This window comes from Festucalex cinctus, chromosome 5 (genome assembly GCF_051991245.1).
Source record: "Festucalex cinctus isolate MCC-2025b chromosome 5, RoL_Fcin_1.0, whole genome shotgun sequence".
In the NCBI taxonomy this organism is placed as follows: domain Eukaryota; kingdom Metazoa; phylum Chordata; class Actinopteri; order Syngnathiformes; family Syngnathidae; genus Festucalex; species Festucalex cinctus.
The window spans coordinates 9,943,262-9,964,279 of NC_135415.1; the positions used below are offsets into that span (position 1 = coordinate 9,943,262).

General features: G+C 43.3%; 1 protein-coding gene and 1 pseudogene across 3 annotated transcripts; one reads left to right on the forward strand and one right to left on the reverse strand.

Annotated features, from left to right (window-relative positions):
• Positions 1-5: 5 nt before the first annotated feature.
• On the forward strand, positions 6-20,619 carry LOC144019339 (nucleus accumbens-associated protein 2-like; annotated as a pseudogene). The gene is made up of 9 exons (XR_013283633.1): positions 6-277; positions 6,077-6,166; positions 11,838-12,349; positions 12,761-12,945; positions 13,220-13,455; positions 13,535-13,699; positions 15,754-15,859; positions 17,903-18,000; positions 20,109-20,619. The product of XR_013283633.1 is annotated as a nucleus accumbens-associated protein 2-like (transcript).
• cfap77 (cilia and flagella associated protein 77) lies at positions 1,638-7,590 on the reverse strand. 2 transcript variants are annotated; one of them, XM_077522342.1, is made up of 7 exons: positions 7,297-7,568; positions 6,323-6,384; positions 4,402-4,456; positions 3,463-3,703; positions 2,443-2,533; positions 2,262-2,366; positions 1,638-2,189 (listed from the first exon to the last, which is right to left on the reverse strand). In XM_077522342.1, the coding sequence occupies exons 2-7, from the start codon at positions 6,368-6,370 to the stop codon at positions 2,121-2,123; spliced, it is 609 nt and encodes a 202-aa protein (XP_077378468.1). In that variant the 5' UTR covers positions 6,371-6,384; positions 7,297-7,568; the 3' UTR covers positions 1,638-2,120. The 2 variants fall into 2 exon arrangements, with proteins under 2 accessions (XP_077378468.1, XP_077378467.1); XM_077522341.1 differs by lacking the exon at positions 7,297-7,568 and adding an exon at positions 7,575-7,590 and having other exon boundaries at positions 1,639-2,189; positions 3,463-4,456.
• Positions 20,620-21,018: the final 399 nt, after the last annotated feature.

The window sequence follows — 21,018 nt, forward strand, 5'->3', positions numbered from 1 at the left end:
ATTCGCGTCATCAGTTGTTTCCTGTCGCGCGAAGACGGAACTAGTACAGATTTTCGCTGCCCCAGACACCTGCTGTTACTCCGCGGAAGGCTGCTAAAAAAAAAACCCAAAATGAAAACAATGTCAAGTGCCACGAAAACAAAAAATCTAAACTTGATAGTGACCGGCGCCGAGAACGTGAGTGAACATTGGTTTGACATTTCAGCGGTGGAGATCGATGAGATCGGACTTGGATTAGAAAAGTGATTCACAGCTGGCTTTATTTCTACTCAAAAAGGTAAGAAGCGAGTATCTTGACATTTAGAAGAAAATGGGTTGTTTTCAAATAGCAGTAACCTCAAGATCGATCACTTATTGGTCGTAACTATTGGGGTGAAAGTGAGGTGGACGGCAACGTTTAGCGTGAAAGGGGCGGCAAAGTTGAATGTAATAGAACAGAATGACTTTATGAAGAACAGACGTTCCATTCCGCGGCGTTTCAATCAGGCTAAATGTCGCCTTATTTTCCTCCGTGAAAACAGCCTATTGTAGCTACATTATGCTAACGGAATGTGAACGGTACTACTGAATGGCGATAACATTCACGACCGTATCACACTAAGTAGTGAATGGGTCTACATGTTTTTCACAATCACCAATTTCCATAAATGACAGCCCACCTTTCGGCTCATGCACAATGACGCTAGACTGGGGGCGACATACACTAATAATGACTATAGAATCAGGTTGACCTCCGTCGAGCGGGGTGACTACAATATGTAACTGCATATTAACATGAGGTCCAATTAATTGACGTAATTTGCACATCGTTTTGGAGTACAGCACAGGACTGGACTTCGACCGACTAAAGCAATATGATCTGCACGTCCCGTGGACATCAATTGTTTAGTGGGGATCGAGAGTCTCATTCCGTGAAGTGGCCAGCTTTGTATAACATTATAAAACTTCTTACCTCTGAAAACATAGTTTAATTGGATATGAAGAGCCCAGTCTTCAGTATTGAGGTCGTGCACGTACGGTCGTGCGCGCAGCGTGTACGAGCGTGCAGTTTGTTTTCGGCCACAGGTGGCAGTAGAGAGTTGAAATTTTAAATCTTACATAGAGCTGCTTTAAATTAGTTCTTTTAAAATAAAAAAAAACAAAAAAGTACAAACATATAAATGTAAACTCAAAAACGTATGTATTTTTTTGTTAATCTTTTATTTGTTTATCTTTTTACGATTATGCCAATTTTGTAATTGTGGAGTGTAATAATTGAAGTTCAATTAATTGAACTGCCCTACACATTAACCCCCCCCCCCCCCCCCCACACACACACACACACACACACACACTACTACCCCAACAATACAAAGAGCCTACGAGGCGTACATGCGGTGCCTATAGAATATAGAGTCGTCTGCTCGGGAGGTTGGAGTGACAAGATGGACGCCCTGTGACTTCAACGGCCTGCATGGGCGTGAATGGGCTATCAGCCATCCAGTCCTTTATTTAGCTCAGTGGTTGGAGATACTGATCTATATATATGACTGGATTGTCGATAGGCCAAGACTTTTGAGGATGGTGAGGTCGCCGTATTGCTCCTCCCAAGAAACTTTTCTTAACATACTATCCGATACAACATCCAAATTGAGACAGTACTAAGTAGAAACAGCCTGATTTATTCTAGTTTGAAATTTGTTAAACATAAACAAGATGACTTCAGACATTTGACAACTTGCTGTAGAAATGATATGCTTCATCATGTTTAATACAGGAGGAAATTTGTGTATATATAACTAATTCAACAAAAATGGCTCTGCCAAATTTAATATTGGGCTCTAAGAAAGAAAAAAAAATGTTGCCATCGCCGGCAACATTTCATATCAAGTGAGAGCTGCCTGGAAATGAATCATCGCCTCAAGTTTGCTTTTTTGTCGCACATTTCATTTTGAAGAAAGGATATTTGTCAAAACAATCACTTTTGGAACACGCAGTGGAATGGACAGGGAGGCTCCGCCTCTCCTGCCTCCCCTGAGCTGATTGGTTCGTTTCTTGACGACAGACAGACGACGGGACTCCTTTTGTTGGGATGCCACTTTTCTTTCTCGTCACCAGTTTTGTTAACGAGGAGCCTTCATTTAAGTGGGCGACTTGTTGGCGTGCGGGTTTGCGCGCCCGTTCCGGAAGGTGTCGAGAGCGGGGCCCACCTGGACGGACACACGTTGCGAGCTTCGTTAGTACGCGGCGCCACCTGACGCTCGGCGTGTGCGCGTCGTTACCTGCGCGTAGCGCGCGCACGGGCGCGTGTGCGTGTTGACGTGAGGAGGCGCGCTGGCACTGCGCATTAAAGAAGTGCGCGTGTGTCTGAACGACAAACGCTTTGCCTGCAAACACACACGCGAAAGCACGTCAGCCATTTTGTGTGCGTGCGTGTATGTGTGTGCGTGCGTGCGTACTGACCGTGTGGCGCTCGCTGCCAGCTTTCACGTTTTCTTCAATCCATCGGCGAGCGTACTCGTGAGCTAAAATGTCGAAGAGTGGAGACGGCGCCCTGAGGAACACCCACATCACACAAAATTGTCAAGTCAGCCATTTTGGGGACCAGTCAACGCGTGCCAACGCGGTGAGCGCATTCGCAATCTGAAAACCCACTCCTCAATCGTACGACAGTGTATTAGGGCCACATATTCATATAGATTTTTTTAGAGAGAAAAAACTCAAAAATTTGACACTTTTAGAATGTGAAAAAAATTGCAACTTTCTAAAGTTTTTTGCGAGTTTAGCAAATTTACAGCTTTAGCAAATTTGCGAGTTTAGAAAGTGGCATATTTGCAAGTTTGGCAAATTTGTTAATTTGGCAAATTTGCGAGTTGAGCAAATTTGCGAGTTTAGAAAGTGCAGATTTGCTAGTTTGGCAAATTTGTGATTTTAGCAAATTTGTGAGTATAGAAAGTGGCACATTCGCGAGTTCAGCAAATTTGCGAGTTGAGAAAGTGGCAAATTTGGCAAATTTGCGAGTTTGGCAAATTTGTGAATTTAGAAAGTGGCAAATTTGCAAGTTTGGCAAATTTGTGAATTTATCAAATTTGCAAGTTTAGAAAGTGCACATTTGCGAGTTTGAAAAATTTGTGATTTTAGCTCATTTGTGAGTATAGAAAGTGGCACATTCGCAAGTTTAGCAAATTTGCAAGTTTAGAAAGTGGCAAATTTGTGACTTTGCGCCAATTTGGGAGTTTATAAAAGTGGCAGATTTGCGAGTTTGGAAAGTGGCAAATTTGCGAGTTTCTAAAGTGGCAGATTTGCGAGAAATACATTTTCAAAAAATTTTTTAGAAAGTTTATAAAGTGTCAAATTTGCGATTTAAAAAATAAAATAAAAAATTCTCTGAATATTGCCCCCGCCCAGTAAAAGAAATATTTCTACATATCACAATGGCGACACGGTTTTGACCAAAACAAAAAACTGCAAAGTTGCGTGCACCTGGACTTTCGTCCGAAGGTGATGTCGGGGATTTGCGGCGGTTGTGCCGGCCGGGTCCTGTGCACTTTGAGGGCGGAGCTGTGCTTGGCCACGCCCATCTGGGCCTTGTACTCCTTGAGCTGCTTGCTGGTGATGTGACCGCACTTGATGGCTTCCCGGTTCAGGCCCACAAAGTCCAGGACGGGGGGGTGACGTGGGCGGGCGTTTTCCTGTTGCGACTGCACCCTCCACCGGGACAAGGCTGCACGCACGCACATGATATGCACACATGATATCAATACATTCAAAAATTCAGCCCACATTATTTGGAATGTTTTGGATTTCGTATGATTTCCGTTGGGCATATTTTTCCCATAATGCCACTGGGGGTATGCGGATGCCAAAGTCAATAGCCTGCAGCATTATAGGGAAAAAAATTTAGCATTTAGCCTAGCAAGTATGTTGAAATGTATTTTGAAGTTTTGTTTTCATTTGTTCTGAGTGGTGACTTAGGCCAGCACCAAAAGTCCACGGGGACGAGCATGACGTCACATCAGCCTCTAGATGTTTTCTGGATAAGCCAGATCGTAATTTCTCCTTCTGAGCAGCGCAGGTACGCAGCCGACGTACCTGGCCGGGCGTATGCTAGCTTCACTCGCTTTGCGATGGCTGATGATGATCATGCAGACATGAATCACTCCGGCTCGCTACAAATCAATAATGCAAACATGAAATCCACGTCAATCTGCTCTTCCATTCTTTTGGATTCATTTTTTTAGGCTTAGTCATAAAAAAATAAATAAAAATCTTTGATCTATTAGCATAAACGAGGCGATGTTGGCTGATGAACATGACTGTCCTCTTTTGACTGGTTGCAACGCGTCACTTAGCAAGATGAGCAAATAAATCAAAGAAATAATGTAGCAAGATTAGCTGAGCTTGCGTGTGCATATTTGTTACTGTCAGCCACGCCCCCTCCTGCTGCTGAAGTTGAAGGCGGATCCTTGGAACCTTCCTAAAAACACATACACGGAACAAGCATGTACTACATGTTAGCAACATCATAAGCATGACATCATCAGATCGTTTGAAGCAGGGGCGTGCTCAGAAATGTCCAGGGTGACACAACACCTCGTTCAGCCGTGCGTCTTTTTTTATTTTTATTTTTATTTTTTTAATCTCATCCAGAGCAAGATGATTTTTCGTTAACTAAAATGAAAAAACTCAAATTCAAAAAACAATTTCGTTAAGGAAATCAAATAAAAACAGGGTTTAAAAAAAAACGAAAACTGACTGAAATGACATTTGATGTTTACAAAACTAAAAGTAACTGTAATGATATCAAAAATGTCCTTTGTTTAGTCTATGGTGATTAATTGAATGCATGAGCCTTTGGGGAAGATTTGAAATGTGATTTTACATTTAAAAGTGTGTCACACAAAAGTGATGTCATCTGGCAGCAGCCAATAGAAAAGCATCTTCACATGATGTCGCTAGCATGCCGTTTTTGAAGTATTGCGCACGTCATACAGGGCTCCGGGTGGGGGAGTGGAACCGTCACTTGCCTTCGGTGCCGGGTTGGCGCGGGTTCACTCCTCCGCCTAGGAGACCCCATGTGGCTTACATGAAGTGAGCTTGTGTGTGTGTGTGTGTGTGTGTGTGTGTGTGTGGGTGTGTGTGTGTGAGTGTGTGAGTGGTTAAAAAAAAAATGCGCACGTCATACACATTTAAAAAAAAAACTAAACTAATACTAAAACTAACTAAAACTAAATTAGAACAAAGCATTTATTAAATAAGTAAAACTAATAAACCCAAACAGAAACACCCTGAAAACGAATTAAAACTAACTCAATTTAAAAAACAACACAATACTCAAAATGAAATCAAAACTAAAATGAAAAATTCCAAAACTGTAATAACCCTGATCTAGTCAGCATTTGATGAAATGGAATTGACGCAAATTTACTGGATATTTTCTTTGTTTCTCTTTTATGCACCGCGCTGTTTCGCTAGCTAGCTAGCGAGCTAGGATAATGGCCAATCAAATGGACTGATCGTCACTGACTAGCTGACGTCGTTTTGCATCCGGTGATGGATGGCTCAAATATGATGAAAAGCAGAAAAATCCACTTGCATTAATCGTCAATTCCCGTCAATGACGAATCTTTTCACCTTGTGGCGCATAGTCGCCAAATGATTTATGTTGCCGCTCCGGTCTCCTCCCACATTCCAAAGACATGCATGGCAGGTTAATTGGGCGCTCCGAATTGTCACTAGGTGTGCTTGTGAGTGTGGATGGTTGTTCGTCTCTGTGCGCCCTGCGATTGGTTGGCAACCAGTCCAGGGTGTCCCCCGCCTACTGCCCAAAGCCAGCTGAGATAGGCGCCAGCACCCCCCGCGACCCTTGTGAGGAATAAGCGGTCAAGAAAATGGATGGATGGATTTATGTTGCAAACTCAACAAACGTAAACACGCTTGAGTGGCTGTTTGTTCCGACTTGTGTTGCGCGTGTGTTGAGCAAGCTTGCGCATTTTGATTTGACAAAAGCATGACTGTGAATGGCATGATGAATAATATGATTTGTCGGCCATATTTTGCTGCGCTTATTATTTTTATTCATGTTGCCCTCCATCAGGGGACGCCGTTCATATTTGTCAACTGCTGGACGCTTTTGTGAGTGACTTGACTTGATGGAAAGAATCCAGTTCTTTATTATGACGTACAGGTGAGTTTGCATTGGGAGTAATTATGTTGATATTCTTGAAATATGCACTTGTAGTATCAATAAATCATTGGAGGAAGAATGCTGAAGACAATTCCCAGATGTCAAAATTTTCCTCTCAGTGTGTGGCTGGCCAGAGACCAATCGGCATTCATTTACCTTCATCGGCGTGGACTCTATGGCCACGCCCACTCCATGTGACGTCATGTTATGGCGATCTTCTGTGAGAAGGGGGGAAAAAAAGTACATTTGCATCATTTGTTTTATGTTTGTATTCAACTTTGGATTACAATAAGCATTCATGTCAACTCTTTTTTTTTTTTTCTTCTTTTTTTTTAAGCTGTGCAAGTGGAAATTTTCGGCTTGAAATTGGCAGGGGGGAAAAAATTCCAACAAGTTCACCCAAAGGCGGAGAAACTAAATGCAAAATTTCACAATTTCCCGACAAGATGGAAGATAAAATTAGCTAATTTCTTGAATTTTGTGTCTATCTTGAGGGAACAGACAACAATATTATAATATCAGCCTAAGTCAGCCTAAATGTAGAAAATAGAGTGCAATTAAAAATGTGTCAGCCTTTGTGCTGATTTATACATCTGTAAAACTGTTGACTTATCAACTAATTGCCTACTGACATTTTTCCAGCTGGAAAATGTTACAGGCAGTCATGCAGACAGTGTTCGTTCGTCATCAGCATGTCTGAAAAGGTTCTATGCAAATTTAAACAAGTCAATATCATAGCACCCTAATCGTTTTTTTGTTGTTTTTACAGTCAATACATTTTTCCCAACTTTGAAAATATCTGAAATGTTCACGTATATCTTTGTTTGACTTTCAAACAATAAATCTATATCGTCGACACCGATTTGTCAAAATCATCATCGTCTCCTGCGACGGTAAAAGGTGAATATATTGGATGTGACTGTCCTGCCTGTCATGTCAGCACTCGTTACACCGTTGAGCCGACCCGAGAGTCTCGGGAGAGTAAAACATCTCCTTTGGGCCACCGCAGCCGCATATTGATCATCAAGAATTGATGAGAAGCAAATTGCAGCCTCTTGACCAGTAAAGTGAAAGGAACGGCGGGCTACCTAATAAGCCTTCCCCATGCAAGTACCCCCCTCCCCCCCTACCTGTCTCGAGTTGCTCACGTCCCAGACTCGCTCTTCGGTTCCGTTCGGCTAAATGTCACTTAAAAGGAAGCTTATATGTGTGTCGTCTCGGCAGGGGGCGCTGAGCGTCAGCCGGGGACACGCCTGGTGCATGTTTGCGAGCCATGAAACGCTCAAGTCAAGCGCAAACTTCGAAAAAGCTCCAAATTACAGCTTTCTCGTTGCCTTTTGTCAAAGTCTTTCTTTCACAAGAAGCCACTGCAGCATTCAGAGGACGGATGACGACAGCAGACACTCACTTTTGACGTGGCGGTGTGTCGGACGTGCAGGCGCCTCGTTGCTATGGTTACCGGACCACAAACCAGCGCGCCTCTCTCTCTGTCACTAGAAGTTGTTTTTTTTTGTTTTTTTTTTGTTTTTTTCAATGTGTTCATTTGGGTGTCTGGTGCCATCATGCACGAACAGTTGAGTGGCGCAAAAGAATCAGAATGCCGTCATTGTCATTGTAAATAAATCAATCAATCAATAATACAGGGGTTCGCCGGGGTTCCGTTCCTCCGCTATAGTGTCTTCTCAAGCCGGCAAGAACTAAATTACGTACCATGGGAGACCGAGCTTTTTGCTCTGTCGCCCCAGAACTTTGGAATGCTCTACCAGTTCACTTAAGATCCGTTGAAGCATTTAAGAAAGGACTCGAAACCCATCTTTTCAGTCAAGCTTTTCGATCATCACATTGACCTACATGCCTTTGTGTCTTATTTTACTGATTTTATATTTATTTTAATTTTAAATTACTTCTCTCCTTGTAGCACTTTGAGATGCGGATGCATGTAAGATGCACTATTAATTAAAACCATTATTATTATTATTATTATTATTATTAGTGATGTAACCTGAATTTCCATTTAAGTCGAATTTCCCAATTAAAGTCCATATTTGCATCAAAATAATTTGCAAAAAATACATTCAATTAAAATAAGATGCTGTACTTACCATTACTGTTTAGAGGTGGATGGAAAAAAGATTTGGGAAAAAGCCAAAGAAACTCCCACAAGTGCTAGCACTAGCTTATTTATTTATTTATTTATTTATTTATTTATTTATTTATTTATTTTTTATTGAGCAATTATACACAAACAAACAAGACACATATATATCATCAAAATGACCAGTTATACTTGACATTGCATTCTTGAACATTGAAAATAAAAGAACATGCAAGAGAAATGACAATTGTAACATGACGATAACAAATCAAATCTTTCCAATAAAGAAATTCGAGGGGCTTTACTATCTCGAACCAATTTCAAAGATTGACAAAACAGTCAAAAGTCATTTTTCCAGTGGAGTTGACATGGTTTGTTTTTGTTTTGTTTTTTAAATATCTGCATTTGTGAATAAAAAAAAATCCTTAAAAGCAACAAAACATTGAAAACAAATTGTAATTTCTTATCTTCCTGAAAAACAGCAAACAAAATCAACTCTTCTATCAATATTTTTGGATCGTAACCAACTCCTTAAATGAGGAATGAAGGACATTGCAACGAAAGAAAAAATGCGGTTGGTCTGAGTTTTCGACATCCACATCACAGAACTCACAATTCTTGACATCCAAATCAAAGCGAAGTCTGAAAAACTCCAAATTTGTCGGGTAAATTTCGTTCCAAATTTGGAATTGGACCTAGCGAAGGGCTAAATAGCGCAAGAGGGGAAAACTGCATGTGGCCAAAATGGGGGACGAGGAGACAAAATGGCGGAGCGGGCGTAAAGTGGAAATGCCTTTTTAAATCCAGTGCGCCTTCTTAACTCGACTTAAATTAAATATAAAGAAATGGGGAAGGGCAAAATGCAACTTTTTTTTTTTTTTTTTTTTTTTTTGCACTGTTGCGCGCACCCAAATTATTTATTACAAAGTTATTTTGGACGTTATCAAGATAAGCAATTTGGTAAAAGTTTCGATCATTTCTTCAATTCTGCTCTAGTGAACAAAAATGTACAACTTGAGTTTCATCTCAAATCAATTTGCATGAGAGCGAAGAAACAATTGTTCATCTTTTGCTGCAGCTGTGAATGTATGCACAAATATCAATTCATGCATCATGAGATCATTTCAACAGGTTTTATGGAACAACTTGAAACTTGAGTTGCATGTGGAGTATAGAATAGTTTTCAATAAAGTTCATATAAGTGCAATAAAAGTATACAGAAATCCATCGCTAAAGAAACATTCATGGAACAAAAACATTGTGTGGACACAATTTACAAGTGCAAGCAAGAATACTTTTTTTTTTTTTTGCTTGGGGAGTCATTGATAATTGCACGTCTGAACATTTTGCCTTTTTTTTTTTTTTTTTGAAAATAAATCACCATCCAATTTACCCATTGGAAATTTTGGAAAAACAGTTTCCCAAATTCAAAGCTTGATTTTGATGTTCCAGAAACGTCTTGAGTTTCGAGTTCAAACCACCTTTTTTTGTTGTTGTTTTTGTTATTGTTTATTCTGAATTGAAAAATAAACCAGAAAGCAATAATATTTGTACAAGTCGGTCTGATTTTAACGCTTAATTGCCAATAAAGTGGCAATTGGAAGGAGGCAATTTGCAGACAGACCTGCCCACCGCGGAGTGAAGCAGTTTTGATGACATCATGTCAGCATGGCGCCACCTGCTGACTCCAAACTTGAAACTTGAGTTTGCTGCTGATTTGTTTTCAAACGTTTTCTTGTTGGGATGAACAAAAACGTCATCTGAAGTTTTCAATGTTCAAGCAAGAAGGTGACTCAGCACTTTTTTCGGTCGTCTGACTTCATCATCCCTGCTCATGCGCGTGCGTGCGTGCATGCGTGCGCGGGCTTCCGCAGTGGGCACGCCGAGCGTCTCGACTGCAATGCAGTGCTGATGTTTCGCACAATCATGCCACACGCACGCACACCGGCGTGTGCACGCCTCCCTTGCCGTCCTCTGCGGGGCAGTTAGCCGCATTAGCAGTTAGCTCCCACGCTGTCCTCGGATGACATCCCCCCCCCCACGTCCCCCTCCTGTCTGTCTGCACTCCCCCCTCCCCCCCCCCCACCCACCCACCCACAGACGCCGCGTGAGTGTGCGCGTGGGGCTGCTTGCTTGCTTGCTGTGGGAAGAGGATCAGAGAGGAGGTGAGACCCTAAACACAAACTCGACAAGCACAACACCAAACAAGCAGACTTGATTGGACTCCTGTAAGGCGTACTGGAGTCGTACGTTTGACCTGGCTCCTTGTGGACGGGACCGGAATGACGGAGCTGGACTCCAAACTCGACTCGACTCGACTGGACTGTGGTGGCTTCACAACGGTACTGTTGGAAGATGACCTTGACTGAAAGCGGGGAGTAAACAATCGGCGTCGCGAGCGGTGTGCGATTTGGTGCAAAAGTCAGACCTGGCAACCAGCGTCACCTTCAGCTTTGCCAGCCATGGTAGCAAGTCCCGTTAAATGCGGACCATCCACCCGACTCGGGTCTTTTGGTAGTTGTCACATGTGCCGAGTGTTCGCTTAAGAAATGGGCGGTGGGCCCCAAATGGACCCGGAGCCGCGGTTTGGCCACCCCTGGGGAGAGAAGAGAAAGGAGGGATGCGGACTCGTTCCATTCGGAATGAGCAGGTGATTGTGACGAATCTCAAGTCAGACGGTGTTCTGAGCAGGCTTTTGGGTTGTCCTGGACGTTGCGTCCTCTGTCCATCCCGAGAGCATTTCCAAAAGTTTGGAGGAACCGTCAGGTCACAGAAAAACTTGATGAGCTCAACTGAAGATAATACAAAAAAATTCCGATATCCAAAAATATCTCGAGTGGATGTCGGGAGAAGTACAGGACACTGAGTTGGTTGCCAAGCTACTAACTGAGAAGTTAACCTCCATCATCGGGTCTTGTGGAAGACATTTTCTCACAGGTGCAGGATTTGCTTGGCTTGTCCGTGTTGAGCACTTGGAACCTTCCGAACGGCAACTGTTTCCTTCCTGTTTGCAACCTGACTGGGGTCTGAAGATGGACCAAGACTCTCTGTGATGATCAGGGTTGGTTTAGCTGGCCAGCAGTCTGCGAGGCGGGCTAGCGGCGGTGTTCTTGGGTGCGGGGAAGATGGTTGCAGACTTGAGGTGCCGAAGACGCTTGCAAAACTCCAAATGTGCGACGGCGGTGTTCCTGGTTGTGCTTGTCTGATGTTCAAGACGAGGCAAGGCATGATTTCAAACAAATAACCGAGGACATTTCGAGACGGCTTACAGAGCAAAATGTGATTTGCGAGGGTGAAGAGCAGAGAAATGTTGCGTGTCGGTCGGCTTGTTGAATGTTTGTTGAAGCGGTATCTTGTGTTTTTCCCCGCGACATGCCGGTAATGCAGGACAGACTTTTATGTTTTCCTCATCACGCTTGTTGGACTCAACATGACCACATTGGTCTGACGCTACACTAGCAAACTCTGGTGTACTCTAGTAGACATCTACACTGCTAGACTTGAGTGGACTCTTGCTGACTTTTGTGGAATCTGGTTTTCCTCAAATTGCTTCATTTCCTTGGATCCCCCTACCAGCACGACATGGATGCCAGACCTTCAGACGGTGACACCGGACCCAGCATCAGGACCAGCCCTCGGTAAGCCCGCTTCCATCCATCATGGCAGAGTCCGGCCTTCAGGTTTCGGTCGGTGACTTCGGCAGTAGCGTTCTGAGCAGCCTGAACCAGCAAAGGCTTCTGGGACTCCACTGTGACGTCTCCATCCTGGTCCAGGGTCAGCTCTTCAAAGCCCACCGCGCCGTCCTGGCTGCATCCTCGCTCTACTTCCGAGACCTGTTCAGCGCCGAGTCCTGTGACGCGTCGGAGTGGTCCCGGTCTACATACGAGCTCCCGTCCTCGGTCACGCCGTCCTGTTTCCGCCAGATCTTGACTTTTTGCTACACGGGGCGTCTCGATGTGGTAGCCAACGAGCAGCTGGTCCTCATGTACACGGCTGGGTATCTGCAGGTGCAAAACATTGTGGAGAGGAGCCTGGAGCTCATGAAGACCAAGACCACATCCTCATCGCCGCACTGCTGTGACTCGCAGGTGAGTGTAGTTCAGTGTCCGCCGCGGCCCAGTAGACCAGCAGCCATGATCTTCTTGTTAGTCCAATTATTCCAAATACCATCATCTGCTTGGTCCAGCAAAGTCAGGCACTATGCACCACCTAGTCCAACTATGTAGAGCAGGAACCATGATTCGGGAAGTCTGGCTGGACCCTTTGTGTAACCAGGAAATCTCCCATTGAGTTTCAAGGGAGTCAAAAGGCAGCAACACACATGGACACTGTACAGGATCCATCACCCACTTAGTCAAACTAGGCCATGAATCATATTCTCCTTAGTCCAAGATCAGGAACCCTAATCTATAAGGTTAATGACTTTTTCCCCAAAAGCATGATCCAGTTTGTCTGTGTTGTCCAGGAGACCGATTCTTGATTGTGGTGTCTTTTCGTAGACCACCTCAGCAGACGAACTGGGACCTTTAGACCGGTCTGCGGTCAACCCTCAGGATTCCAGTCCAGACCCCTCGTCCGTGACTCCAGAGGAGCTTTTAATGACTGTGAGCCAGATCAAACAGGAACGTCAGGACACTCCTCCTGAGGGCCACGCAGGAACAACTCCAGAAGAACTGAATGCCAGGTCAGAAGGTTACATGAGACTGGGTCTGACTCGTAATGGTCTGACCTGTCCTGGTTTGACTAGATCGGCTAAGGTTACGCCCACATGATTTGACCTTGGTCTTTTTTCTTTTCTTTTTTATTTTTTTGACAATGAGCCAATTAGTTCAGCAGCCCAGAAACCATGACCCACATTGTCCATGTAGAGTAGACCAAGAATCTGATCTATTAGTTGAGTTTTTCCAAAGACCATGATCCGGTTAGTTACTTGTGACCGGTCGTCTTTGCGTGCTCAGAGTGGACTTTGCTGAGGAGCTCCAGACCAGCCGAGGGGGTGCTGCATGTTTCCTGGCCTCTGCCGGGAGCCTGGTCCTGGGCCTGCAGTCCTACCTCCTGGCAGGCGGGCGCTGCTCGACTTCCGAAGCGTCCGGCCTGCCCACAGACTCGCCGACGACGGAGGCGGAGCCGGAGGACGGTTACTACGGCAACGCCACCCAGTCCAGAATATACCGACACTCGAGCGGACACCAGAGTAAGACGCCAGATGGTGGCGCCGCCGGCGTGACGTGACGGCTCCTTGTGTCTTTTCACGTGTGGCGTGGTTGGCCCAGGTCAGGAGAAAACGGAGACGACGGCCAGCGAGCGGCGTGCGTGCGCTCTGGTGGGCGGAGACAACGTGGCGCTCCCCGCCAGTCTGATCAGTCAGATCGGCTATCGGTGCCACCCGGCTCTCTACGCCGAGGGAGAGCCTGGAGAGAAGCTGGAGCTGGTGGCAGGTAGGGAAAAAAAACGGGAATTGTCATTTTTTAATTTTCATCTTGTTTTCAATTACTTTTCATGCTGGCGGTGAGTTGTTCATTTGTATTTGTTTTATTTGTTTTGAGTTGTTTTTTTTTTTATAACTTCTAGTACACTGTTAATTCGTTTGTCGCAGGTGCTATGTTCCAAAAACTACCCATGATAATGGAAATCTGCGTTAATTTTCTTTTTTTTTTCAATTCCCGTTAATTTTACACACACACACACACACACACAGCATACGTACATATGTATATATATATATATATATATATATATATATATATATATATATATATATATATAGTTTTTTTTCATTTTGGAATGACTTTTACTTTATTATAAATGCTTTTTCATTCATCATATATGTTCATTTTTCATTTACATTCATTTTTTCCATTAAGTATGTTGTTTTTTTTTGTTTTTTTTTATTGACTTATTACAGTATACAGCACAGTATATATATTTTTTCATTTATTATGTTTTTTCGTTTGGGCATGATTTTTAGTTTATTATGAACGCTTTGTCATTCATCATTTATGTTTTTTTTCATTTACAGTCATTTTTTATTCCCCATTAAAAGTATGTTGTTGTTTTTTTAAAATTGACTTGTTATACAGCACAGTGTATATTTTCTATCTCCGGAATGCACAAAGAACAAAAAATAAATAAATAAAGAAACCAAAAAGCATGTTGTTAAAAAAAAAAAAGAGGGGACACTGTATTGTTTTTTAATTGTGTCTAAAAAAGTACTGTGTAGCAAAAACTGAAGAAAAATATCATTTTACAAGCAAGCGTCCACAAATCCCGAATAGCAGTCCGCATTGCTTCATAGTTTGTGTAACTTTCTGAAATGCTGCAAACAAGTTGTTAGTCACGACTCAACACAAATACAAACACATCACTTTTTTTTTGTTTTTTGGTCCCATTTTTGGATGAGATGAACTCAAAAGATGGAAAACGTCTTCCGCATACACAATAGCAGCATTTTTCTCAAATCTACTACACAATCCAGTCTCAATCTGTGATAGTGAGCACTTCTCCTTTGCCGAGATAATCCAGCTCACCTCACAGGTGTGACATTTCAAGATGCATGATTCGTGCACAGGGTCTGGGGCCAGGGTCATGTTTTCAATTTGTTAAACATAAACAAGAACTTCAGACATTTTACAACTTTCCTTAAATACATGTAGAAATTATATGCTTCATGATGTTTACAGGAGGAAACGTATATATTTTTAATGAAAGTATTGTAAGTGTAATTCAACAAAATATGCCTCTGCCAAATCTAAGGAAGTGAGTGATAAAAGAAAAAGGGGGTCTTCAAAGCAGCACATTATTATTTTTTTTACTTGTTAAAAAATAGTTAGGAAAGCCGCCACTTGGGCCCCGCCCCTATACTAAGTGCCTCCGACTTGTATATGTCTCATGTGTACGTATAGCGTATAGTTTGATGCAGTAGTCTGATCGCGAGGTGGAAGGAGCAAGATGGCCGCCGTGTGACTTCAACGGCTTGCACTGGCGCGTATGGGCTATTGGCTATCCAGTCATATATACAGGTGAGTGGAGTGGACCGACCGACTGAACACCAGTCAGTACTGGTTGCTTTTCTGGGTCCTCAGACCCTCTCCTACTCCAATAAAACAAAACTGCAGCTTTTATTGTGGGCAGTCTAAGGCAAACCTGTGCACTAATCAGCATCTTGATATGGCACACCTGTGAGGTGAGATGGATTATCTCGACAAAGGAGAAGTGCTCACTATCACAGATTGGCACTGGCTTGTGAAGAATATTTGAGAAAAATGCTGTTATTGTGTATGCGGAAGACATTTTTGATCTTTTGACTTCATCTCATCAAATAATGGAAGCAACAACAAAAGTGTGTTCATTTTTTTGTTGAGTATAGTTTTGTAAAGATATTTTGGAAAGTGTCATGACATTTAGTGACAAGAACGTTTGGATAGAATTGATTTCAAGAATGACCTTCATTTCACCTACAGTCACAAGCTCACTGACTTGTGTGTGTGCGTAGGTTCAGGTGTCTTGATGACAAGGGGCCAGCTGATGAACTGCCACCTGTGTGCGGGGGTCAAACACAAAGTTCTGCTCAGGAGGCTGCTGGCCACCTTCTTTGACAGGTGAGCTTAGCATGCTAAGTACCATCCCCAACACATCAATGAAAAAGAGACATGACCTCATCAGTGACATCATTCGTTGGCCTCAATTGGACATGACATCATGAAATATGGGCGTGGCTTGAAGTTGGAGGTGAACTCATGTGGTTCAATCTTTTTGCTGTCAGAACGCAGAACGCCCCATATACCCCCCACCCCCCCACCCCCCGTCCCGTATAAACACACAAAAACATGTATATCTTGTTTTGTACAAAACAACACCAAAAAATGTGCCATGTTGTGGCTTATTCGTTTGATCTAACTTGGTCCAAAAAAAAAAAAAAAAAAGACCTGTTACTTGGGTCAATTTGATCCAACTTTGCGAAAACAACCCAATTATAGATTGGTTTTGCACAATAAAAATGTGTTGTAAAAACACCAACAACCCAAAATTTGGGTCAATTTGACCCGAGAGGCGTGTCAGTCCAATTTTGGAACAAAATGGTTTCTTTTTGATGCCGCAGATCTAAGAGTGTGGGTTAGCCATTTAACCCAAAAACCACAATCCTACTTTGGGTGACTTTTGATTACGACCCGACCGATTAATCGGCCACCGATTATAATCGGCCAATTGGGCCAAATGGCTGATTATTTCCCCCTTTAAAACGTTATCGGAGAAAAAAACGAAGTGTCGGCCGCTGTGAAAGTATCCTGAATGCACCATTTTGCTTTCGTAGTATTACCCCGGGTTTTCACCGGATGCGGTTGCGGTGCGGTCCGGCGACGCAAGCAATTAGATTCCATTCATTCGAATGGTGCAGTTTACACCGCTTGCGGGTGCGTTGCGTGTCGACTGCGTCTCAGCTGCGGCGTGCCGCAGGCCTTCCGCAAGGATAGACCTATTTTCTATTTTTGCCGGACGCCGCAGCGGTAGGCCTCCGGCAAATGGCAAGCTAGCACAAAACACATCGAGCGGGACAGGAAGACCGACGCAGTTTCAAAATAAATTTCCGGTTACCTTTCAGAATAAAACACTCGCCAGCTCCTATTTCGCAAGCTTTTCAGCAAAACGTGACGTGGGCGTCGCCGGGCCATGTGCTCATTCACGGTTTAGACACCAGCGAACATGGACGAGGAGAGGTTTATATTGGAGGTGGAAAACCACAAAATAATATATGACACGGCACATCCTTTTTATAAGGACAACCAAAAAAAGGATGCTGCATGGAATCTCATAGCAGAAGAAGAAGAAAAGGTTAAATCAAAAGAAGTCCACCTCTCTTTCTGCTTCTCTGTTGAGCACAGACTTTCTGAATGTTTGTCGTTGTGAAATGCCACATGATCGCGCGCGCGCGGTCCCGCGAGACACGTTGGGAAGTGGGCGGCGACGGGGCTGCCGGACCGCAGCTGTGCGGAGCCGGTGTGGATTGACCAAAAAATTGACGCGACCGGAGCATGCAGTCAAGACGCACCGCACCGCAACCGCACCGCAACCGCATCCGGTGAAAACCCGGGGTTAGCATCTAGCAAGTGTGTAGCGCATGTTATTCTGTTGTCCCTTTGCGTCCTTTAAGCTGTTTAATGACATCGCAGTTGGAGTTAACTGTAAAACTACAAAAACATCGCTAACCTAGCGCTGACAGGAAGTTAGCAAATGCAAATATTTAAATTCAAAACAAGCTTCCTTTTTTAAACATCGCTAGCCTAGCACTAACAGGAAGTTAGCAAATGCTAACAGGGATTTAGCATCGACTTCGTGTTTTTTCCATCAAATAAGGAATATCCACACACAAATGTTGTAGGAACGCATACCCGCAGATGAGATAACACCACGCAAAGGCACAAATTCTTCCCAAAGTGTGAAAAAACAGGTTTTTTTTTTAAATAGAATTCAATGGTAACTTTCTTCTGTACTTCTGTACTCACTTGAAGTGTGTAGCCCAATGGATGCACGGCACCACACTGCCCCCAAGAGGCACAGGAACAGTCAAGTCAAGTCATCTTTCTTGATATAGTGCGCGTGTGTGTCCAGAGTGAGTGATTGTGTTGTTGTGGTATCGTCCGTAGAAACACGCTGGCCAACAGCTGCGGGACGGGGATCCGCTCGTCCACCAACGACCCGAGCCGACGGCCGCTGGACAACCGAGTGTTGAACACCGTCAAATGTAAGCGAGACGCTCCGGCTGTGTTGACAATCAATCATTTTCCTCTCACCCAATTATTGATTGCTGTACGTCCTTGACTGGAGGCCAAAAGCAATTTATGGAATAATATTTCACATTTTCTTATATAGCGGCCTGCATACACTAGTTGACTCTAGGGTGGAAGCAACTACAGGGAGACCTAACGCCTTTCAACTTTACAACAGTTACGTCTGGCCCGCCATTTTGGCTCCTCGTCCACCATTTTGGCCATAGTGTTTTCGCCTCATCTGCTTTTTAGCCCTTTCAACTTTACAACGGTTGCACGCCGCTCCACCATTTTGGCTCCTCATCAACCATTTTGGGTCCTCATCCGCCATTTTGTCTCCTGGTCTGCCATTTTGGCCACAGTCAGTGTTTTCCCCTCTTGCACTATTTAGCTAACTTAGCTAGTGCTAGCGTTTGTGCACTTGCGGGAGTACCTATTTTTATTTTATTTTTTCCACATCCTGGCCCCAAAGAAAAAGAAAGCGATGTCTTCTATCAATGTTGGTCCAGCCAAAAGAAAAGCAGTTACCATGGAAACGACGCTAGACATCATAAAAATATCGCAGAAAGGAGAGACACCGACGAACATCGGCAAAGACTTGGCTATCAGTCGGACAGCATCTTATTTATTTATTTATTTTAAAGGGATACTTGCCTCATTGAGCCATTTTCAGCAGTAAAAAGTTAATATTTTGTCCATAATTAATGTGGTAACTTAGTTTTTCATGTACAATTTGTACCTTTAAAAAGTAATTTTTCTACTGATGATGACATCACCTGTGCTGAGATGTAGGTAACGACCAATCATGGCTCACCTGTTTTTTTGGTTTGGTCAGTAAACTGAGCCATGATTGGTCGTTACCTGCTTCCTCAGCACAGGTGATGTCATCTTCAGTTGACAGCAAGTAGAAAATTACTTTTTAAAGGTACAAATTGTACATGAAAAATAATGAAGTTATCAAATTCATTCTGGACAAAATATTCACTTTTCACTGCTGAAAATTGTTCAATGAGTCAAGTATTGCTTTAAAAAGTATGTTTTCCTCTTGCTGTCGACTGATGATAACATCACCTGTGCTGAGGAAGTCGGTAACGGCCAATCATGGCTCACCTGTTTTCTGGGTTTGGTCAGCAAACTGAGCCATGATTGGTCGTTAGCACAAGTGATGTTATCATCAGTCGACAGTAAGTAGAAAAATTATTTATGAAAGGTATTAATTGTACATGAAAAATAATGAAGTTACCAGATTAATTAAATACAAAATATTAGGGGTGTTAAAAAAAATCGATTCGGCAATATATCGCGATACTACAGCACGCAATTCTCGAATCGATTCAATAGGCAGCCGAATCGAGTTTTTGACATCCATTTTTGATGAAAAAATAATCAACAAAACATCTAACTTTCACACCTTAAGCATGGAAGAATGTTATATTAATGGAACATTAAGCCTTAATATTTTATTTCAATGCTGTTCTAACATGAAAAAGGTTACAACCTGTTTGTTAAATACAGTGGCTCACAGTTATAACACTGAAGTTTGAGATCAATAAATAATACATTTTCATACAAATCTTACAGTGTACATGTACACGTTTACTGAGTGGTATTTTCTAAATTGTGTAAAAAATCGTAACAATCGACTTGTAAATTCATATCGGGATTAATCGGTATCGAATCAAATCGTGACCTATGAATCGTGATACGGATCGAATCGTCAGGTACTAGGCAATTCACACCCCTACAAAATATGGACGTTTTACTGCTGAAAATGGCTCAATGAGTCAAGTATCCCTTTAATGTATTTTAGATTTTTTATGCAAATTATTTTTGATGGGGAAATTTGACTTAAGTTGAAACTCGGGTTACATCGCTAGCATAGGAAAGGAACTCTGACATAACTCGAGGACTCCCTCTACTGGTGAGTTAGCAGTTTGTTTGTTTTTACGCGGTTTCTGGGTTCCACTCGATGGGCACGTATCAGTACGATGTCATGAAGGATTGATTCCCAACACAGCCGACGAGTGACGCAAGCAAATGATCCCAATTAATCGTGTGACTAACGATTGTGGGTCCTGCTCAGTGTACTGCCAGAACTTCGCTCCGGGCTTCAAGGAGAGCGAGATGAACGTGATCGCGGCCGACATGTGCACCAACGCTCGCCGGGTCCGCAAGCGATGGCTGCCCAAGATACGATCTCTGCTGCCCCGCAGCCGCAAGAGCCCACGGGGAGGGGGAGGAGGAGGAGGAGGAGAAGGAGGAGGGGACAGCTCGGAGGTGGACGTGCGTCAGCTCAGCGTCGCCCCCTACATGTGCCTGGAGGTGGCACAACATCACGACCTGCACCAGCACCGAGTCCTCTGCGCTGCCGCCTCCTCCTCCTCCTCCGCTTGCTCCTCACCACACCCTCCGGACGCTGAGCGCAAGGGGGCGGAGCCTCAAGACGGCCAATAAAAGCTTTGGGCGGTGCCTGTCCAAACTTCCTGTCTGTCCCCTACCTCACGTCCTGTCCTTCGGCTGCATGTTTACCACGTTATGGACTAATAACGACGACGACCACGATGATGTCGACGTCAATAAAGCTTCTTGGAAAATCATGTGTTTAAGGCCAAATTCCATACGTCTATCCGTTATCTGAAGGGTTAGGGCATGTTGTCATCAATGAATAATGATGATTCATATTTACAATGTGTTTATATTACCTACACCACGTTTTCTGCGTGACAAGTTTTCCCCCACCTCAACTTTATTCATCCAAATGGAGCGCTACAATTCAACAAACTATCCTCCAAGTAAATATCAAAATTCACAAAGTGAGCAAACACACCAAACATAGTATACAAGAACAAATAAGTTTCATCAGAAAACATTCTTTTCAATGTCTACGGCCAAGAGTCGTTTGCTTTTGACCCATTCAAGATTATTTTAGTTAACTGAACTAACGAAAAAAACTAAAATTTAAAAAACAATTTCGTTAACAAAATAAAATGAAA